Source organism: Pteropus medius, unplaced genomic scaffold (assembly GCF_902729225.1).
Source record: "Pteropus medius unplaced genomic scaffold, Ma_sr-lr_union100, whole genome shotgun sequence".
Classification (NCBI taxonomy): Eukaryota; Metazoa; Chordata; class Mammalia; order Chiroptera; family Pteropodidae; genus Pteropus; species Pteropus medius.
Window position 1 is genome coordinate 9,202,532 of NW_024347791.1, and position 23,516 is coordinate 9,226,047.

Below are 23,516 nucleotides of genomic sequence, written 5' to 3' on the forward strand. Positions count from 1 at the left end.
AAGCCCCTTTTTGCTTAAGTCAGTTAGAGTTGGATGCCTGAGGGTCAGGGATAAAAACATGCCTGATCAGCAGAACAGGCGTTGATTAAATTGTATCTGGGCTCCAATTTGATTCCTATGTATCCTCAGTCCCATGAAATCAATCTGGCATTTCTAAGTCAATTTTTAAAATGAAACTCTGCATAACTTCAGTTTTGTCATTGTAAGGCTTTTTAGCCTTCATTTTACTAAGTTTCTAGGCAAGACCAATCATAAAATCCAGAATCTAAACATCCTGTGATACAGTATGGCACAATGACATGTTCTGCAGCCAGGTAAACTGAGGCCCAGATATTTATGGCTGTGTGACTACGAATGAGTGATAATGTTTACACCTCTGAGTAAAATGGGAATAACATCTAGCTTGAAGTTGCTATTAGAATTAGAAATAATAAGTGTAAGTTGCCTAGCTATAGCCAAGCTATGATTACAATTACTGTTGTGCTAGACCTTATATTCAGTAGGATAACTGCCCAGAGAAGACCCTATAAAATCTGAACACTCTGAACTATCTAGGATGATTGTTTTAAGGAATTATCTTGGATCTTCTAAAGAGAGAACTTCACTCAAGGCATGTCTTTGCATGTAAAAAATAAACAAACAAATACCACCCAAACAACAACAACAAACTGGGCTTATGAGATTCCCAAAAAGCAGGATTTTTGTACCCAAATCTTTCAGGCTTAACTCACGATCTCTAAACAAAAACTGTATTACTGACAAAACTCTTTCGATCCTCACCAAATCTATATTTTCCTAGCTCACTCTGTTAAATTTGTCCTCATTTACTCAGGTCTATTTGTATGTTCTCCAAAGGTAGGGAGAGTATTTTGTTTTTGTTTTTTTTTGTTTCCTTCTGGCACATTCTAAGAGCCCAAATCTTTTTATAATCACAGCTGGCTTGCTGTAGTTTAGGCTACACCCACGTAGATTGGCCACCTGCAGTGCTAAAGGCATCATAGATCTGCAGGCTCCTGGGCTGCCTATCAAATGTTCTCTCATTTAAAAAAAAAAAACTCTGCAATGCTGAGAGTATAATTAGATATATCCAAGCTGCAGTGGTCATGGAGGTTCAGTAAAATCCACCAACCCCTTTCAGATCCAGAATCTGGGCAAGCTGATAGGCACTGGGTCTTGGAAAAGTCTTCATCAGGCCATACTCCAGCTATTGCTTTGCAATAGCGACGCTGCCACTAAGTAAAAAACCATAAGAATTTGCTGAACATGTCTAAGGTTTTAATAAAGGCATAACGTGAGAAAGGGGCACACAATAACATATCATAGACATAATGGTCCTACATGTTTTTTTTTTTTTTTTTTCCAAAGCACTTTCGTATATACTAGATTTTTGGTCTTCACGACATGCCATGGGGCAGAGGGGGCAGGTATCACAGCCTACATTTTAGAGATGAGAAAGTTCAGCCTCGAAGAGGCTGTGCCTGCAGAGTTAAGGAGGTAAGTAGCTAAACTAGACCTGAATCTAAGTCTTTTTGACAATAATGAGGAGGAGGAGAAAAAAGATTGTGGCTCTCATTTACTGAGACCTTACTGTTTGCCAAACACTTTGCTCAGTATATACCTTATCTCATTTCTTATAACAATCATATGAAACAAGTATCATGTTCTCCATTTTAGGAATGAGAAAACTGAAGCTCAGGGAGGTTAAATGAATTGTTCCCGGACTAACAAGCGGTAAAGAGCAGAGTTAAGATTGAAGCTTCTTTCTGACTCTAACGACTGTGCTTTTTGCACTGTGCATGCTGCAGCTTCTTGTGATAATTAGATCCAATACATTTAAAATATAGATATATGGTAAAAAATGACATTGTAATTAGAATCCTGAATGACTGAGGTCAGTCTCTCTTATTATTACATAAACTTGAGAATCAAAGACTGGAGATGACAGAGAGATCATAGTTAGCCTCTCTTCCTCAGGAAAGTGTATGTAAAATTCAACCCACCTAAAATACTAAATATCTGAAATTACCTTGGCATAAACACAGCTATCTGACAGCCTCATGAATGGACAGTATTTATCGCATACAGGACACATGATGATATCTGTAGCTTGGCAGACTTCTTTACTGGAAAAGAGAACAAAAAAAGGACCGCTTTTTGATGACATAAGAGCATTATCCTCCTCAAATTTCAACAGAATATTCAACCAGTAAATAAGATCCAGTAGATGTCATTTTTGTCCTCCAAAGCTTCTTAGCCTTATTTGCTATTACTATAAACAAGTTCTTGCATAATTTAATAATTTGATAACCTACTTATTTATGAGGTAGTTTCTTGGACTATATATATTAATAAGTTAAACTCAGAAGAATATATGAAGCAAAACATTGGTTCTTATACCCCAAATTATACAAAAGGCATTCACAACACTGCACAGATTTGAATCAATGTCATACTGAATTATGCGAACAATGAGATACCTAAAAGTGCCTGCCTCGATTTCTGTATGCATGGTAAGTTAAAACTAATAATGGAGGGATAAATAAAAATACTAGGGATTAGTTCCGGGAGAGAGTTATAACTCATTAACAATTTCACCAGAAAGTAAAATACTTTGGTAGGCTAGAAGATCTATATCGATCACTTTTATTTTTGCAATCACTTCTAAAAGGCACATTATTTAAGAGCACTGTCAGGCCCTGCAATAAGATCTCCATGAATACCTTAAACTCTCTAAAGCCAAGATAACAATCATTAACACCGAATCATTCTCAAGACCTCAGAAAGTCGGTGAGATATCTCTCTGGTTTAGGTTTAAAGGGTCCTTGTAAAAATGCAGAATTCACACAAAATGATTGCTAACTCACTATTCTGCAGTATTAGCAGAATGAAAAATGGTGAAAAAAATCAGAAAGAATAACTTTAAATCAATGAATGAAAGGGATCTGTTCTGTGGACATATTGTGGCTTATGTGTCCACAAATGCAAACTTTATTTCCTTGGTAGCTGAAGACCACAGTAGCAAGGGCAATGGATAAAGAGACCTAGTGAACTGAAGCTTTTGAATTTTTCCAGAAGAGACTGGGAAGGAAGTTAGAAGGAAAAGCTCAGTGGGCCCACAGTCTGTGAACACCCCCAAAGCACAATCAGCCATCTTTAAATACAGGCAAAGGCAGGCTTGCTTAGAGCTCCCCGTACCTGACTTGGCAGTGATCCAGAGTCATGACTCCATACAAAAAGACAAACAATCCAATGAAGGCGGCCGGGAAGAGCATGCCGGTGTACCAGCCCAACCAGGCAAAATACAACCCGATCTTCTCTCCAAAGTACCGCCTGTTTAAGACACAACAGCCTTACAAATGACAGTGAAGTATTTAGAGGTCAGCATTATAACACTTAGCTCCGTTTTTTTGACTTTGTAGTGGCCTTGCTGATAAAGGTAAGCCAAGAGAATGGAACACTGGATCAAATCTAGGTTCTGGGCTTAAATTTCTTCTCTTCCTACTCTATATCAGAAACAGTATAAATCTTTTTTATAAAAGAACACGATTATATCCAAGCTTGTTCTCAGAATACAGAATAAATCCAAGCCTATTTGGAAGCTGTGATACTGTTATTAAGACAGAACCAGGGGAACCTGAATAGTTGGTGTCACCATATAGCTTCATTTTTGCCATTTCTGAGTGTGTGCTTGTTTGTAATGTAGGCATTATAATATTTTAAAAAATAGGAAACCAAATTATTATGAAAAACTTTAAATATCCTTTTCAGTATTCTGCAGCTTTACAAGACATTTACAACGTTAGGATCACAAAATATTGGAAAGAAAAACTCTAATTACTGAGATTCAACACAAATCAATGCTGAGAGCAGTTTTCCCTTTTAAGCAAAGACTTTTCACAGGCTTCAATATCTACCTCTATAAATATTTTTCTGAGGCTAAGCAGCCTGCCTAGTTCCCTGTGGTCTGTGGAGTTTAGAAGTGTCCAGAGAATTTCTTGGTTTTTCTTTTATTTCTTAAACATCATCAATAATGTGATTTGACTTGTGCTAGGATACAAACCAAATTGTGCTTTCTGTGCCTGTCAACTGCTACAGTTTCATTACATAAAAATTAATTATTTCTTAGCCCAATATAAGAATATTCTAATTCTTCTTCATTCTCATTTTAAACAGATGTTGTTGACCATCTGTTTCCAAATACTGACTGCTCCTTTCCTCTTAGAATGCCCAATGTTCCTAAGAGTGTGGGATTATTTATTCCATCTTCCACAGTGTCTCAACAGAAACTTTACACTCTCAGAAGACTTTTCTAACATATATTCATATACACATATATATTCACATGACATTGTGCTAGGTGCTGAGAATACATGGTGAGCAAAATAAGCTTGGTCCTTGCTCTTATGGAGCATGCAGGGTGATAGAGGAGACTTACATAGATCAATTAAATAAGTTTATAATAATAAAACTGGGAAAAGAGCTACAAAGGAGAGAAACACAATTCCATAAGCACATATAACAAGGTCATTTGACTGCTCTAGTCAGGGAAGACTTCTCTGAGTAGGTGACAAGTTAACTAGGTGGGGTTAGGGACAGGATAGAGTATTTCCAGCAGAGGAAACAGGTACATACAAAGGCCCTGTGGTAGCAGGGACCAGGTGAAATAAGGGCAGTGTGACTGGAACACTGAGAACAAGAGGTGGGCTGGTGAGGTAGGTGGGGGCTGGGCCTCAATGGGTCTTGCAGACCACGCTAAATGCACTGATCTTTGTCCTGAGAGAAATGGAAAATCATGAGAGAGTTTTAACAATCAAGGGACATGATCAGATTCACATTCCAAAAAGATCCCTTTGTCCGCAGGGAGGAGAATGGACTGGAAGGGATCAGGGTGGGAAACAGGAGACCAAGTAGGGGACAAGAGCCATAGTCTAGGTTAGAGGGGACAGAAGGAGTGTGGTGGAAGAGATGCTGGCTGTGTCCAGATTCAAAAGATATAGAGGAAGCAAAATCTATAGGACAAAAACGATTTCAGAGATGAGATTCCCTGGATGCTCCAGATCTTCATCCCACCCAAAGCTAACTTGTGCTTTTCATCTCCCTTCACTTTGGCCAAAACCAATGCCACTGCTGAGCTCTTCCAGGGCTCAGCTCTACAGAGCCTTCCACAGAGGCACTGGCCCACATTCATCCTGGTTTTTCTGAATTGTTGTAAAACTTATCACCTCCATCAGACATTTTACCTAACTGTGCTTAGTCTTAGATTGTTTTACAGTTGTCTCAAGTACTGAAGGGCCCGTTTTCCTCACGGACACTGAGTTTCTTAAAGCCAGAGACTATGGCTTCTGCTTGTCTTTGTCAATCGTACTTAGCATCATACTAGAAACATAATGGGCAGTTAATTAACACTAACTGACAAACTGCAAAGTCTTAATCAAAACACCGTCATGGGCAGAGATGTTTTGCCTGCAGCAATTTTCTGTAATTTTTAATCAATGTAATCCTGTAATATGGGACTGTGGCTGGGAAGAGAATTTATTTATTTTCTCCCCACTGTTTTATCATCTATTGAGACTGGTCAAAGGAAAATGATCTCATCTCAGAAAATGTTTTCCTCTCACCCAAATCATCTGCATCGTTTGTTACCAACACAAAAAATGACATGATTCATTGATGTTCTTAGGTCAACAGGAGTCAACATTTGGTAACAAGGACTCTGGCAGGAAGAATGACTACCCAGAGAGATGAAACATAAAGTGAGTTGTCTTATTATTTCATTTTCCTCTGGACTCATTTTTTGAGGGCCCCCCGTAAAACTGAAACATATACATCTAGTCTAGGAAATGAGACATGAGTTTCTCTTTAATAAGAAATCCATGAAGTGTGGATTGCTGCTACCTAGTCTTAATAAAACCAGTCTCTAAATAAATAATGAGATATTAGAGCATAATGCTGCCATGGCAGAAAGTTGGGCATATACAGTTAAAAAACATATATTTTCACTGTGCGATTATTATAGGTTAAATAAATTGATATACTTTTTTGACCTGCAGAATTAAAATAATCTTTAAAGATGGTTAATTTAAAATAAAAATTAAAATAAGCCGGATATTTATTAGAATGACAGCTCTTCATATTTCCTACTTAATAATAGTAACTAATATTCCATTTGTCACTAATATATGTAGGCAGTGTTATCTCTCTACGATTGTTACTGATAATTTGTCAATAGCAGTCACATGTGCGACCTGCTATGTATGAAGTCCTGTGGGAGACCTGGCTGATCTCATGAGTTCCTTCCTAAGGCCTTTTTAGAAGAAACGCCATCTTCATCAGAGGGCGGTCTGGTTTACCTATGACCTATGTCCTCTGACGAGTTGCCTTCGTGGGAAGAAGCCAGATTTGAGCGAGAGCTGTGTACCTCAGACTGTTTTTACTTCTCCCAGCAGGCCATCTGCTCTGATCATTTTGTTTCAGCTTTATATGTGCAACCGGTTAAAAACTCACCTTACGAGATCCAAAGGCTGGTATTTATACCACACGCCCCAGGAGGCCCAGCACTCATAGAGCAGATGTCGGTGGTTTTCCGCTCCATGGGTCCTAATGGAGTTTTTACTTCTGTAACTCCCCTGGGATGAAAACACCACTGCTGGTGAGGTAATACGCACAAATGCCAGAAGAAAAGCTAACACTAGTCTCTTATGGCAGGAGTAGCAAGACACGTGATATGAGAAAAAGTGGGTCCATACTACTGAAGAGAAAGGAGTTTGATTAGTTATTTTGGACTTTATCTTATTGATGATGCTATGTAGTAAAAAGCACGTGTTTGCTAGAATTAGACAGGTTTAAACTGAGTTCAAATCCAGTTCTGCTACTTTTTAGCAAGGAGGCCTGAAACTCTCTGAGCCTTGGATTCCTAGTTCATAATGAAACTAATAATAGCTGCCTTATTATGTTTCTTCTGTGGTTTGAATGAATAAAGTGTCTTGCCCAGAGGCCAGGCCCAAGACTTACTAGTTCTCTTTCCTACTTGTATCAAGACAGGGTAGTTGGTAAATAGCCATAGCTGTAACCCTGTCACATGGCCTTATCTATAAGAAAACCCTGGAAGTCACCACGAAATGAGAATAATTCAAAACTAATTCTACCGCCTCGCTGAACAGATGGGAGACCAAGGGCCAGAGAGGTGGGGAGTTTTCTGAGTTCAGTTAATGGCAATGCTAGTTTCACAAACAGAAAAGGTACTTTCTGCAGGTGAAGTAATTGGTGACATTAACCTTTAGTGGATAGTGAACAGGGGTAAGAGACAAGAAACTTGGGTTCTACTCTCAGCTCTACCACCGATGTGTGACTAGAGGTGAGCCAACCTTTCTCGGAATGATTTAAATTTTGAATAGTTTGAATAGTTTCAATAAAACAAGGGCAACAAAATCTGCCCTTCCTGCCTCCGAAGGCTGTTATGAGGTTAAATAATATAATCAAGTTAAACTGAGTAAAAAGTCCAAAGAGCAATTGTTATTGCAGCCGTTGCTAATTTGGACATTCTCTTGAGTTACTCTGTATGGTTTCATAGCTGCATCTCCTCAGACACCCTCATACCTGCCACCCATTTGCCTACACAGACACTTCCGCCCACTACCATTGGTCAGATACTGCCCTTACCATGAGCGAGGGTTGGGCAGTGGGAGGGTGCAATACCTGTTCAAACTCTTTTTTGGGCAATGCCAATTGACAACTACAGGAAGCCACATGATGTTTTGGCGAGAAATCTGTCTTTAGAGTTCAGAAACACCTGAGTGTGGCTCTAGAACACCTTTGCGTCAAAATGTTTGCTTCTGTGACACTGAAAGGATCGTTCCAAAAATGTTTCCTGGAAGATTGTAAATAGGGTCTTAGACAGAAGCTTCTAGTTTTCTTCATGAATAAGTTTTTAAAAATTTGCCATCTTTTACATCCTCATGATGTTTGAAATCAAGGGAAGAAATGCTTTCATAAGCCAAATGAAAAGATTTGCCATTTTGGGACAGTTGGAATTGTTCCCCAAAGTTTATTGGCAAACTGTTAACGTTGTTTCTAATAGAAGACTGTTCTGAAAATCACTCTAAGAGTAGTTTCCCTGGCTAGTTTTGAGGTACTAGAGGGCATAGACTATGATATTTACGTTTTTATTCTCTATGTCACACAGTGACCAGTATAGAGTAGGTGCTCAATACTATGAAGAAGATAATAATCTCTGACCAAAAATGAGAATTCTGTCCCTGAAAAACCCACATGTGAAGAACATTCTGGGCAAAATAAACCAAAATCTAATGGGGAAATAGAGGTAAGGGTAATCACAGTTACATTTACAAAAGTCCTTATATATGACAAAGAGTACACAGTAAGAAAAAGAAAGAAAAAGATAAATGTTTTAAAAAGTCAAAATTTACATATCCTAAATGAGCAATGATACGATACTATTAATTTCCATTTATCACCTTTGGTTGACAGAGACTTTTCAGGATGGCTTCCTCCCACTCTTTAAAGAATAGTTATATATTTCTTTGTTGCAGAGACTATACATTTCAGGAACTTTTTCCCCCTGGGTCTGTTACCTCATGAAAATTTTCAATGCCTCTCTAATTTTACAACTTGGAGTCCCTCAGCTATTCCTCTGAATTGATACTGAGTGACTCCTGATTCAAGTATTCTCACAATTACATAAAAAGACACACAGAAATATATCTATGCTGGGGGAGGGACATCGCCATGAGAGTAGGCTAGCACTAACTGTCTACTGAACAAATTAATTTCATTCTGAACAAATGTCATATCAACAAACTCAATTAATGATTATACCCAGAAGCTGAACAAGAAATTGACAGAGAAGGAGAAAAGGCAGGACAATACCTCGTGTAGAGGAAAAGCAGCTTCATAGGAGCCATTGGTAAGCAAACGATTCAGACCTAAAACAACAACAAAGTCCAATCTGAATTAACAGAGAGTTTCAGCTCTCACAATGGTCAAGGCTAACACAAGGGTGATACTTTTTGGACAAAACAATCTAGGTTTTGGAAACTGATTTAAACCCTCTTGGGGACGTCGGCAGTTTAGAAAGTTTTTTGCTATCTGCTACAAAATTGGAATCGAGGGCTGAGAAATCAGGTTTCAAACAGAAAACAATGAAGTACACCTAGTATAGTACTTGGCACAGGGACTGGAACGTACTGAGAGAAATGGATGAATTTATCATATCAAAAAAAATGACTTTCCACCAGGATCTCTTTATTTTCATCAAGAAGCTTTAATATGGACAAATCATCCATCCTCTGCGTTGGATGATTGGTGTGACTTTGGAAAAGTTCTGTCTTCAGGCCTCAGTTTTCTCATCCATAAAATGGGAGAGGTTTGTTAGATATGTGTTTCTTTCAAATAGCTTTACTGAGATAACTGGTATACATTAAATGGCATAGGTTTAAGACATACGATTTGAGAAGTTTTGACTTCTGTTTATACCCATGAAACCATCAGCACAACCAAGATATTAAACATATCCACTATCCCCAAAGTTTTATCACGCCACTCTGTAATCTCCCATTCTTTCCATGGCATCTCCAAGACAGATGCTCATTTGCTTTCTGTCACTATCAATTAGATTGCATTTTCTAGAGTTTTATAGAAATGGAATGATACAGTACTTCTTTCATTCAGCATAATTATTTTGACATTCATTCATATGGGAGCTCTTTAATTTTTATTACTGAGTACTCCTCCATCCTATGGATATGTAACTGTTTATCTAGCCCCCTAAAGATAGACATCTGGGTTGTTTCCAGTCCTGAGCTATTACAAATAATGCTGCTATGAGCCTTTGTGAGTAAGTCTTTGCATGGATAGCTGCTTTCCTTTCTTTTGGGTTAATAGTTAGAAGTGAAATGATCACATGGTAGACATATGTTTAACTTTTTGGGAAACTGCCAAACTGCTTCTGATGTGTTTCTAAAATTGTACACATCCATCAGCAGTGTATGAGAGTTCAAGTTCCTCCACATCCTTGCCAATACTTTGTATAGTCAGTCTTTAATTTCAGCTATTCTAATAGGCATGTAGGTATCTCATATTTTAGGGTTTTTATTTTCCTAATAATGGTGCTGAAATCTCATATGCTTATTTGCTGTGTATCTTCTCTTATGTTTGTTCAAATCTTATATCTGTGAATTTTTTTTATTATTGAGTTATAAGTGTTCTTTATATATTCTAGATGTCTTTCATTAGACACATTTTGAAAATGTTCCCTCCCAGTATGTGGCCCTTCTTTCTCATTCTCTTAAAAATATATTTAAAAGGGCAGAAGTTTTCATTTTGTTAAGTCCAATTTATCCATTTTTTTCTTTTATGAATTGTGTTTTTTCATATTATATTTAAGAATTCCCCAACTAACCCAAGGTCACAAAGATTTCTTCTTAGAATTTTTATAGTTTTAGGTTTTATATTTAGATCTATGATACATTTGAGTTTATTTTTGCATATGAGTTTACGTTCATTTTTTGCATGAGTGTTCCAGCATGTTTGTTGAAAAGATAATCCTTTATCTACTGAATTGCCTTTGAACCTCTGTCAAAAATCTATTGTCACACAATGAATGTATATATATGTCTTATCCAATGTTACCATAAAAATTTAAATGTGAATTTAAAAAATCTATTATATATATTATATTATAATATATCTATGATTCCACTTCTGGATTCTCTATTCTGTTCCACTTATCTATCTTTATACCAATACCATACTCTCTTGATTACTGTAGGTTAATAGTAATTCTTGAAATCAGGTAGCTAATACTTTAGCTCTCAATTTGCATTTTTTTTCAAAGTTATTTTAGTTATCCTAGGTCCTTTCATTTTCCTATAAATTTTTGAATCAGTTTGTCATTCTCCTTCTCCACACACACACACACACACACACACACACACACACACACACACCCTTAGAAGTTTGAGATTGCATTGAATCTATAGATTAAATTAGGAAGAATTCACATCTTAACAATAACGAGTTTTCCAGTCTGTGAACAGGATACATCTCTGAATTTATTTAGATCTTAAATTTCAGCAATGTTTTGTAAATTTTGTTGTACCTGTCTTATATAGCTTTTGTCAGATAAATATTTCATATTTTGAAGCTATTGTAAACAGTATCGACTTTAAAATTTCAATTCTTCACTGTTTGTTGTTGGTTTATAGAAATACAACTGAGTTTTGTATATCAATCTTGTTTCCTGTAACAATGCTAGACTTTTAATGGATTCCATTGGAGTTTCTATATAAATGTTCAAGTCATCTAAGAATATAGATAGTTTTACTTCTTTTCCAATCCGGAAAAGATGCACTATATGAGTCTGAGGAAGTTCCTATTTGTATTTTGCTAAATTTTTATCAGGAATGGATGTAGGATTTTCTTAAATGCTTTTCTGTGTGTATAGAGATGATCATATGGTGTTCCTTTTTTACTTTGCTAACATGGTGAATTATATTGATTGATTTTCAAATATGAAGCCAACCTTGCAATCCTGGATACACTCTACCTATTCATGATGTATTATCCTTTTTATATATTGTTAGGTTTTATTTGCTAAACTTTGTTTATAATATTTGCATCTATATTCATGAAGAATATAGATTATATAGTTTTCTTTTTCTAGTATTTCTTTTTCTAGTATTTTCTAGTCTTTGCCTGGTTTTGTAACCTGGGTAATATTACCCTAATAGAATAGGATGGAAAGTATTCTCTACTCCTCAGTTTTGTTAAGGACTTGTAGAATTGGTATTACTTCTTTCCTGAATGCCTGGTAGAATTCACCAGTGAAGTAATCTGGGCCTGGAATTTTTTTTTGTGTGTGTGAGATTTTAAAGTAAAAATTCATTTTTTTTTTTTTTTTGCTATATAGGACTATATATAGGTTATATCATATACATTTTTGTTTTTCCTTTTTTGATTGCTTCAGGTAGGAGAGTAAATCTTGTGCTTCTTACTCTATCTTGGCCAGAAGTGGACGTTTACTGTGTTGATCTTTAAAGTTCCTTTCATCAAGAATTATGCTACTTGGGCAGGGGGTTAGTGGGGTGAGTGAAGAGGGGAAGAGATTAAGAGGTACAAATTGGTAGTTACGAAACAGTCACATGGATGTAAAGTACAACATAGGGAATACAGTCGATAATAATATAATAACTATGTGTGGTGTCAGATGGGTACTAGATTTATTGAAGTAATCACTTCTAATCATTACACTGTACACCTAAACTAATATAATATTGTATGTCAACTATAAGTGAAAAATGAAAAATTATTTTAAAAAGTATTATGCTGCTTCCTGAAATATACCTCAAAAAGGATGACTAGAAGAATATCTCTCAAGTGGTTTATAAAGTAATGCTCTCTATGCTTAGAACCAGAGTCCAGAGGCTTAGCTTATCTAGAAAATGGAACATGCACTGATTCGAGTATAATCAATGTTTAAGTAATTAGAATCATAGTAATACAGTAATGTGTTTTAAGATGATTGACATTAACACTAAAGAAAAGCATCTGAAATAATAATATCCACAGGGCTTTGTATTTTGTCTATCATACAGGAGGCCTTCAATAAATACTTTTGTAATGAATGAATAATTATACAGAAAGCTTTGATTTCCTGGATTCTCTACTAAGAAATCCACATATCTTATCAATAGCTTTCAAACATTCCAGATAGTAGAAAAATACAATTCGCAGAGGCCTAATAAGAAACTCTGATGATGACCTTTGCAAGTTTTTAATAATTTACCAAAGTCCTGCAAAGAGAGAAAGTAGTGAACATTTGAAGTCTATCGGTTTACTCACTTCCCTGTCTAAGCATCAATTATGAAAAGACAAATCAATTTCAAGATTTATTTTATGCATTTATATTGTTAAATAAATCTTTGTTGATCTATTAATTGCTCTATTTTGAAAACAGATTTCAATAGCTCTTTGACTTTCACAGTTCTAATAAATTCAGAGTGAAGTCGAAAAACTTACATAGATAGTGGTAATTTACACTCCATTGAAATACTCATCAATCATGTCTACAAATCAGTATTTTTGTCTTATCTCTAATCAATGTTGGCTCATGCAAAATGCCACTTTCAGAAAAAGTTCCAGGCATAAAGTAATATTGAATAAACATAAATTCTATCAATAAATTTTCTTCTAACATGTTCTTTTATTTATGAAACCAAAGATGTCAACAGAGCATTTGTAGTTTAACTCCCTATTCTGCAGCATAATGCCTGATCTTGGGTTAATAGTTTACTCTGTAATTAGTTATTGCTAATTGGATACTTTTCCAGTTCATCATTACCAATTTTCAAACCACTGGGGTTCTCGAATAGAATTCTCGAATTAGAGAACTAGTAAAAAAATTTCATTCTTACAGTAACATAATATGCACTTCCTGTGTTCCTTCAGTACATTTAAAAATCACTGTCTCTGCCCCTTCTTTGTCTCCATCTTGACTACTTGTAAAAATAGTCCACATTTTGAGATAAAAAGGTAAGAACAATAACTGCTGTTTGGCCTCATTATACACAGTTTTTGACTGTGTAAGAATGCTATGGTTAGACATTGATCATGTTTAAAAGGTTTTCAATTCAGTTCAACAAACACTCCTACTAGATGCCCGTTACTGTGCTGGACAATGATGATACAAAGACGAAAAAAGGAACTTATTTACAATTAAGGAGCTTATCATCATCTGAAGATTCTCAATACACTAATGTGTTATAGTAACTTATAAGATGTGCTGCAAACTATAATACCAATATTAGCCAAGGGATTGTTTTTAAAAATTATTTGCATTTTATGAAATAATCCGGAATAACTACTGCCATAATCATTTCGCTTGTATTCTCTTGTTTTCTAGTATGTTCGTGATGCAATGTTAACCGAAGAAAATCATAATAAAAAGTAAGTGTAGCACATTCTAGGTTTGTTTGAAAAAAATCACATGGACCAAATAGGGGATAAATATTTTAAAAAGTAATAACATAATATTTAAATTATTTAGTACACCAAAATAAATGTTAATGGTGGTTCTCGTTAGGTGGTATAATTTTCATAATGTCACTGAAAAGAATATAAATGATTAATTATCAAATAAACACTCCAAAAATATTTGCCATATGAATTCAGAGGAGGGACGAATTCCTTCAAGCTAGAATGGTCATGGAGGACTTTATAGAGAGGATGCGTCTCCAGGATGGATGACTGCTGCAGAGAATACTGGAGTGTGCTAACCCACAATCCTACTGAAGTTAAAACAGACCTAAATCGAGTTCAATTTTACCTTACTCATTTACTTTGACTCTCAATGAACATATTATTCCAGGTGTACTTAGCTCGGACTAGGTAGCTATCTGTTTCTTCTTTTTATACTTTAATCTATGCATCTTGGGATCAAAATAGTTTCTGGCAGCTTCACCACAGTAGTGACTCATGCTGAGCTTGCACTCAACTAAACTTCTGAAGTCTGTTCCTCTCCTGATGTTGAGCAACATTTCTCCTACACCGCACCAGGGCAGTCGCTTTGGTGAATTTACAAACTAATAAATGCCATCTTATTGGATTCAGCTGGGATTTCCAGACCACTGAGATCATTCAGGCTCCTGACGCCTAGGACTAACATATTTGATGCCTCACTTGTCTCCACCCTACCTGAAAGCCTGACGAGCACGTTGTTTAGGCTACACGCCACTTATCGATTTATTGCCCCTTTGCTCCAAATGTACTTTTATCGCCTGCTTTGCAATAATGGAGCTGAATCTTGTAAACATTTCTCCTTTGCAAGATAGTACGATGTTAGATTTTGTCAGGAGAATGCACTGGAGGGACACTGGAGGAGGAAGGAATTTGGTTCCAGTATGCTACTCTCAGCAGGCTTCTGCAAACACGTGGCTTCTAGGCACCCAGCTCCTGCGGTGCATGATGGCAAGCGGCGCATGGCACCTCCCCAAGGGTTGGTAATCCCTTGAACAGCCTCAGAGAGTAGCACTGCTGGTGCAATGAATAGCTTCCTTGGAGCTCCTCCAGGCAGATTCCCCCGTACTTGAGAGGGCAGATTCCCAAAAAGTCCTACTTGCACAAACCCCCAGCCAACTGCTCTGGTGCCCAGGGAAGCACAGCTGCACCCCTCCCGACAGGGTCTGGATCTCAGCGTTGTCTGGGGGAGCCTTTCTAAGGCTGGTAGCTGCTGCGATATCTGCTATTCCTCTATTCTTCTTCTTCATTTTTTTAAAATTAAGTTTATTGGGGTAACACTGGTTAATACAATCATACAATTTTTAGGTGTACATTATCATTTGACATCTGTATATTTTATTGTGTTCACCACCCAAAGTCCAGCATCCTTCAGCTACCATATATTTGATCCCCTTTACCCACTTCACCCTCCTCCTACCCCCTTATATTTGACCCCCCTTTACCCCGTCTACCTCCTCCCCCATCCCACTAGTAACCACTAGTCTCTAGTCCTCTGGTAACCACTAGTCTATAGTCCATGTCCATGAGTCTCTGTTTGTTTCTCATTCTTTACTAGCCAATCGTTCATTACTCCAATCCTCTGACGCAGTTAATTTTTTATATTAAAGTTTCCTTCTTCAAATTATGTGGAATTTTTATCTCCTGATTAGACCTTGACTGATATAAGTCATTATTCAAACTAATAATAAAAATCTTGCTGGGACAGAGATAAGGACAAAACCACCCAAATCTTCCTGATATATAATAATCTGTTTAACAAAGCAGGAAATTTGGTAATATAATATGCAAAGGTTCTCACAAAAAAATGCCCAAAATATAAATCGGAAAGGCTATTTAATGGAGGAGGTGATTATTTGGAGCGTTTACTTATGTGTGACAGCTCATGTCTGCACTTGGAGCTCCCCCTACCCGGAACACCTCTCCCTCCTTCTTCCCACACTAGCCCCTCTTGTCACGCCTCAGTTCAAGTTTCAGTTTCTCTGAGAAGCTTTCCCTGACCATTCCACCTCTGCTTGAATTCACCTCCACCCTTTCCCAGTCTATCTCTGCAACATCGTCCATTTCAGTTTCTTCGTGTTACTTATTATATTTAATTATTTATTGTCTGCTTTTAACTTCTTGAACATAAGCTCCAGGAAAGAACTGTGCTCATCTCCCCAACACGCAGTCCAGTGCCTGGCACAAAATGGGCGTTCCATAAATATTGATCTATGATCCATGAGATAACATGCTATTTAAAATAGAGATCTGAGGATGCTATTGAGATTTTACACTTGTGTGTAATACATCAAGGGTAAAGTTAGAGGTCTTATAAAAGATAAAACATTTCTAGGATGGATATAAACAATATAACTGAAGGAAAAGTCTGTAACCACCTCCCCACCCCAAATCAAATGTAACTTGTTATACTAACACACTACTTACCAATTTTGTTTTTTCCTTCTTCATACTTTATTCTTTGTAAAATATGATGTACAATTCTACTTCTTGTGGCATTGTTGAAGAAAGTGTCTTTGTTGTGTATGATGAAGCTGCACACACACATTGAAAACACAAGTTGAGGATTAATTGGAGGTCAGGGATCAAATTTTTGATACAATTCGGTGTTACTCATAGAGAGGTGTCTTCCATCAGGCCTAGAGAGGTTAAGTGTATCGCAGCAGGAGCGAGCCCAGAGGTCACACCAAGGGCAGGAGGCTCACGATTCTCAGTAGTTTTGGTTCTCAGTGTCCTGAGTACCAACATCGTTATGTCAGAAAAGATCTAGAGCTAAACAACATTAAGAAACCTTAAACTAAACTAATAGCAAGTCTAGTTTTCATATCTTTTTTCCCTCAGTAAGGTCATTAGATCAACTCAATTTAAAATTCATTTTGTTTTTACCTCTTCTCTTCTACCCCATCCCCTCCCATGTCATAACCATCTGATTTTTCAGGAATTTTATTATCTGAAATGGGCTGGCCTGGTGGATACAGGAGTTAGGGAATGAACTCTGGTCTGGGTCAGGGGTGAGGTGAGAGAGGAGTTCCAGAAATCAGCACTGTCCACTCCTTTTCCATATTCTCTCCTGGATGGGGTCCCTTTTCTAAAGCATATGCTTAAGATTGTTTTCTCACTCAGAGACTCACCCAGCCTTCGAACTTTCTCACGAGACTCAGACACACACACACCCTGACACTGGGTATTCCAGTAGATGTTCCTATGCTCCTGAGCAGTTTTCCAGGTGACAGAACTTCCAGGACCATATAATCCACCATGACATAGGCATGTCTTCCCTTCCCAGGAATGTATTAAATAGCAGAATATTAGATATATGAAAGTGTAATTGCTTCATAAATTATAAAGTTTAACTCAGCAGCGGGTACTTTATATAAGTTGGACACCATGCAAAGCATAGCAATGTCAGTAGCCCTCATCCTCAAAATCCAACTCAGTAGTCACCTCCCTCAGGTAAGTCCCCCCTGCTAACTGCACTTCTGCCTACAAAAGAATTTAGGGCTCTCTCCTCTGAGCTTTTTCTTACCTTGAAAACACACTAATTTATTGATCGTCCTGTACTATCATTTGTTTGTTTTCATTCATTCACTCAGCAAATGTTTATTGAGGGCACTCTGTAAAGTACTGATTATCTTTGTCCTTGAGAGGCTTACAGGCTAGTGGGGAAGACAAACCATAAAGGAAATTAACATGATTGCAGGGCAGAGGTGAGCAGAATCGAATTTTGTTTACATGGCTCTCTCCCACACAAGTATGTGGACACGTTCAGGACAAAAGGCTGAATCGTCATAATTTCTGTAGCCTCAGGATCTAGAGAGTGGCTGGCACACAGTACAGGTACCGGTTTTTGAATAGCAGTAAGTGAGGGTCGTGGGGGATTTCTGTTGGAAAAATTGCTTTTAAACATTTTTCTTCAAGAAGACAGATTTTCAAGAACTGTTTAAATAATGGCAGGAAGAGAAAAACTGACTTAGAGAAAGGGTAGCTTAGGTGCGGGGTTTGGTTTGGAAACAGAACTGGGAATGTGAGTTTGGAATAACATATAAAGGACAGAAAGACCAGAGAATATGAAGACAAAACGTAAATACATGAACCGATTCCTTAGAGAAGTATTTTCCTCTCGCTTTTACTTCTCTTGAATTGTTATGGAATACCGTCCTCAGAAAAAAGCAATTTGACTTGACGGATGAGAGATCAATGCTATGGGGGTGAATGAGGAAGCCGCGGCCTTTCTTTTAGTTTCGCTAGGGTTTTCCGAAAACATGTGATGGAATCAAAGAAGGAAAGAGAAAAACCAAAAGTTGCATTGAATGTGGTTCCTTTTATTTTATCCTCCTGTGCTTTTCACCTTATTTGAGACAGACTATTGCAATTTAACACCAAATAAAGATGTCATAAAGAAAGAGACAACAAATGAAAAAGCCCATTTCGACTCAGGACTTCCGATCATAACTGAGAGCTGATAAGCGCAGCCAGGCTTGACAAGACAATCCCAGGCTCAAAGCCCAGGCCCCTCCTCCACTGCATGGTTTCCGATTCCTCCTCCTTTTACAGCACCACGGCTACGTTTCGTGAGCTCATGTAATAGTTCTTATAATAAGTCGTACCGACAAGCTTCGAAATTGTGTTTACTCCTTCCTCACGTCTATGATGTCACCTGGAGCCTGGAGATTCTATAGTGGGAACAAACCAAATATATAGAGCATGTGCCAGGCGCTATTCTAAGCACTTCAGATATGTGAACTGATTCAATCCTCACAATAAGCCAGGAGGTTAAGTACTTTATGGCCCTGCCCTACAGGTAACAAATCAGGCAGGTTAAGTGATGTGCCCAAAGTCACTCAACCAATAAGAGGCAGAGGTAGGATTTGAAATCGGGCAATCTGGCTCTAGAGAATGCCCTCTTATCCACCCCACTCACCTGCCTCCCTGGGTCAGAAACTTCCTGACTCCTGGCGGCTGGCTCTCCTTAGGATCAGCCCAAGAGCTTCTCTGCTTGCAAAGCTCTCCTTGCTGCCAATCAACCTTCAAGCCTCAGCTCTGGGCACAGCCACCTCCAAAGGTCTTCCTGACCCCCTACCCTCACCCTGAAAAGCAATGTGGTGCTATGAAAAGGGAAGGAAGCAGAAAACCTTTCACAGAGGATGGACATGGGATTTTAGTTCCAACATCACTCCTGCTTCCTCTTAAGACTCTGAGGTGAGGCAGCCCTCAATATAAAACCTGGCTTTGCTGCTTACTATGTGGTACTGGGAGCACCGCCCCCACATCTCAGGGTCTTGGTTCCCTCATCTGAGAAAATGGGGATAACGCTGTAATCTCTCACAGGGTTTTTGTAAAATTAGGTGAGATGATGAGCACTGCTGAACCCACTGTCTGGCATTGAATAAGCTCTTAGAATTAGCTGTCATCACTGCTGTTGCTTCTATGACATTGCATAGACCTTGTCTGCCTACATATCGGACTTTTCTGTACGAGCTTCTTGAGGCAGGGACCGGCCATGCTCATCTCTGGGTCCCAGCACTAGTATAGGGCTTGGGACATGACAAGCCCTGAAAGTTGGCTCAAATGAGCTGACCTTCTGGAGAACACTAGCTTACTTTGGGAATTATAAGACTAAATCTCATCCCCTTATACCTTGGCCTCTACTCCTACTTCCTAGAAATCTTTCTACCCACTCCATCTTTCCAGCTACCACTTGAATCATTCTCTCCACAAACTACCTGCCTAAGGGTCTTTCTGTAGGGTGTGGAGCAATCTCATTTTATCTGTTACTCTTCAAACTAGAGGGCTAAGAGAAGGAACAGTGATGATTCCCCACATCATCGTTCTCAAGCCTCTCCTAACCACTTAGCCAAAATAACTTTCTTCAAATGAAATCAATCAATCAATCTCTCTCTCTCTACCCTCTCCCTCCTTCTCTTGCATGCATACATGCACACGCGTGTGCACACACACGATGGAAACAGAACTGTTTTGGCAAACGTAAGACTTGGTGCTCAGTCTCTGAGGTATCAGGGCCCACACAGGCTTAGAAACTCAGCTCTTTCACACACATTGCTGATGGGATAGTAATTAGTACAAATTCTATGAGAAACACTTAACCAAATCTATCAAAATTATGCACATATCCTCACCACACATCTTCTGATCCAGCCATTCCTCTTTTAGAAATTTATTCTACACATATACTCACCCATACGCAAAGTAACAGATGTATAAGAATGTTCATTATGACATGGGTTATCACAGCAAAAAACTGTAAATGACCTAAATAATTCATCAGTGGGGTAGAAGAAACAAATTATGGTACATCTCTACAGTGAAATACTCTAAAGCTATAAAAAGATTAAGGGTGCTCACATGCAGACATAAAAAAGAATCTCCAAGATATTGCAGGGAAAAAACAAGGTTCAAAACAGTCGCACAGGTGTTTGTGTCAAAGAGGAAAACAAGTACAAATAACAAAATAATCCCTTTAAATGTACTGACATAAATATTTGCTTGTGCACGCACAGAATGACTCTGGAAGGGTACGTGCACATCTGGAAATGTAGGCTGCCTCTGGGGAGAACTAGGTGGCTGGAAGGTAGGAAGGAAATTTCACTGTACACACTTAAGGACTGCCTATAAAAAATGGAAATTTTTAAAAGAAATTTTAAAGGGAAAATGCAGTTTCTGTTCCAGGTGTGTTCTCACCTAGGGTAAGGAGGGGAACACGCTGCTGAAGTGGTGGTGGATCAAGGCTCTTAACACATCTCCTTCTCCTGTCCCCTTGGAGGGGTTATGTTATATGCACAGGGTCACACAACCAGCAGGTGGCAAGGAGGAATTCAAAAACCATCTGTCTGGTTCCAAGTCTTCTCATTCATTCGTCAAAGAAACTGCTGGGAGCACCGGTCTGCCTGTGAGTATGTGCGTGTGAAGGGGGTTTTCTGGGTGCTTCCATCTTGCCCTGCAAAGAAGGTCCTGCTTACTAAGTGATGGGCAGACCCACCAGCTCCCCGCTACGTGTGTCTATGTTCCTGCTTTCTCTGGAGGTGAGCAGCCCTTGGTTTTCATTTGGTGATAATCCTGACCTCCTCTTTGCTAGGAAGGGAGGGAATGGGAAAGGACAACGCTGTGCAATTGAGGTTTAGCTACAGACTTCCTGAAGAAGTGATTATTTGCTCTTTACAGATGTGTTCTGCCAAAGCAACTGTCCACAGCAATGTTATGAAGTACTGCTATATGCCAGTTGTTTAACAAGCAAACATTCTGCTTGTTCTGTGCAACGCCGTGTGCAATGACTGAGGGTGTTACACGTGGAGGTGGGTGGAGGGTAGGAAGGAATGTAGGTGTTATGTATGTATTTCGAGGAAGGGGAATTTCTTGCTTCTTCTAGAAAGAGGTGACTGGCTTTAATCAACAGAGCATGGCAGAGTGTTTTTTTGTGAATTCTAAGCGTAGGCCCAGATTCTGTAGCATCCACTCTTGTCCACCTGAAATATTGCCCCAAGACTGCCAATATACAGAAGCCTGAAAATAAATATTTCAGGAAACTTTCTTAATTAGGTTTTAAATAGAGATTTCTTTTTTAACAAGGAGGAACGAAGGGGATACAGTTAACTATCACTTAAAGTATGTCCACGAATTAATGAAAATCTAAGTAAGGAACAAAGCAACCCGATTAATTTTGTGACAAGGCCTATTTTGAGAGTTTTTTTGGGCTTTAGGTAATTGCACTGCAATGACTAACTTCTTAAGTATACTCGTTATGAGTAAAAGGATGAGATGATGATCATACTAGATATACAATATTCAGAGTTCTGAGTGTTTGGTAAAAATTTTCAAGCCTCATTTTAGGATTAAGGTGATAAGCTCCTGGAATATAAGGCAATGTGAGACATTTTCTTATTCCAATGGTCATTTCTAATTGTACTTCATGATATCATCTTTGCTATTTGAATGTTAAATGCAAATTAAGAAATACTTCCTCTTAAGAATTCCAGGTAAAGATGGAAAATTAAACACTTGCATTCAGTTTTACCCTCTCTCAAAATCCCGTGAAAATAATAGTAAAGTGCGTGTGCTTGTGTGTGTGTGTTTAAAGGTATAAATCCTCAATGAACAAAGGTAATAAGAAAACAACAGCAACAAAATGTTGGAATGTGAAAAGCAGACAGCCAAGTAGTAACAGACTAAGGAGATTAGAAAAAGCTGAATCCTAAACCAGCTCTGGGAAAAACCAAGAACAATCATATTTATGCTATAAAACCTCAAAAATGTTTAGATCTGGGGTACCAGACCAGTGACCTATGGAAGTGGGGTGGAAGGCATGCTAAAATGGGTACTGGTTAAAAGCTATTTAGGAAGATACTGGAAGCCCATATCCCCACCTCTATTCTACTAGATGACTGGAGTTTTGTTTTGTTTTGTTTGCATTCATAGTGTGATGCAGTCTCTGAACTGTGAGATACCAGGCATGATTAGGGGTAGGGGTACTACAGTGAAAACGGAAGGATCAAGTGAATATTCACACCCTGGAAGCTGAGATCCCCAGCTATCTTCATCCGCTTAGGTTCCAAAATATTGGTAGCCAGGCCTTGTCTCTCCAGACAGAAGACTGGCAAATTCTTCTCTTGGGAATCTGACCAGTGTAAGATGAAACATCTAAAGATGGTGACATTGGAGACTTCAAAATGAAACTGCCCAGCTATTTCCCTACGATGAAGCCCACAGGGGACAGGCGCAACCTATTACTCTGAACTTATACTCAAGTTTTGCATTTCCTAATCTTAAGTATGGACAGTCAACCAAAGATTATGAGGCATCTGAAGAAATCCATTAAAGTCCATTAAAAAATCATAGTTAATAAAGGCCATAAAATAACAAGCCCCCAGCTAACATCATACTCAATTGTGAAAAGATGAAAACTTTTCCTCTAAGATCAAGAACAAGAAAAAGGTGTCCACTTCCATAATTTTTATTCGACATACAACTGAAAGTTCTAGCCAGAACAATTATGCAAGAAAAAGAAATAAAATGCATTAAATTGGAAATGAATTAGTAAAACTTTTACTATGCAGATGACAGGATATTATATGTAGAAAACCCTAAAGACACAACCCAAAACTGTTAGAATTAATGAACTCAGTAAAGTTGCAAACACCAAATCAATATACAAAAACCTATTGTGTTTCTATACACTAATAATGAACTACCAGAAAGAGAAATTAAGAAAAAATTTACTAACTAAGGAGGTTGGTTTGCACACTGAAAATTATAAGAAATTGATGAAGAAATTGAAAACGACACAAATAAATAGAAAGATATTCCATGCTCATGGATAGGAAGAATGAATATATTTAAATGTCCATATTACCCAAAGCAATCTACAAATCCAATGCAATCACTATCAAAATATCAATGGCATTTTTCACAGAAATAGAAATAGAACAAGCAATCCTAAAATTTATATGACATCACAAAAGACCCTGAATGGC

The 23,516-nt window shown here is 37.9% G+C and overlaps 1 protein-coding gene across 12 annotated transcripts in view; it reads right to left on the minus strand.

The window, feature by feature from the left end:
- ANO4 (anoctamin 4) overlaps positions 1-23,516 on the minus strand; it is a 329,614-nt gene that overhangs the window by 63,896 nt on the left and 242,202 nt on the right. For 11 of the 12 annotated variants that reach the window (XR_005656166.1, XM_039877989.1, XM_039877979.1 and 8 more), the window contains 5 exons: positions 16,459-16,565; positions 8,887-8,942; positions 6,505-6,626; positions 3,196-3,330; positions 2,027-2,123 (listed from right to left, as the gene is read on the minus strand). Coding sequence is in view for 11 of the 12 variants with exons in the window: in XM_039877989.1 (XP_039733923.1) it covers positions 2,027-2,123; positions 3,196-3,330; positions 6,505-6,626; positions 8,887-8,942; positions 16,459-16,565 (517 nt within the window). In the remaining variant the exon portion in view is untranslated. The remainder of the gene's footprint in view (positions 1-2,026; positions 2,124-3,195; positions 3,331-6,504; positions 6,627-8,886; positions 8,943-16,458; positions 16,566-23,516) is intronic. The other variant, XM_039877984.1, reaches the window with a different exon arrangement.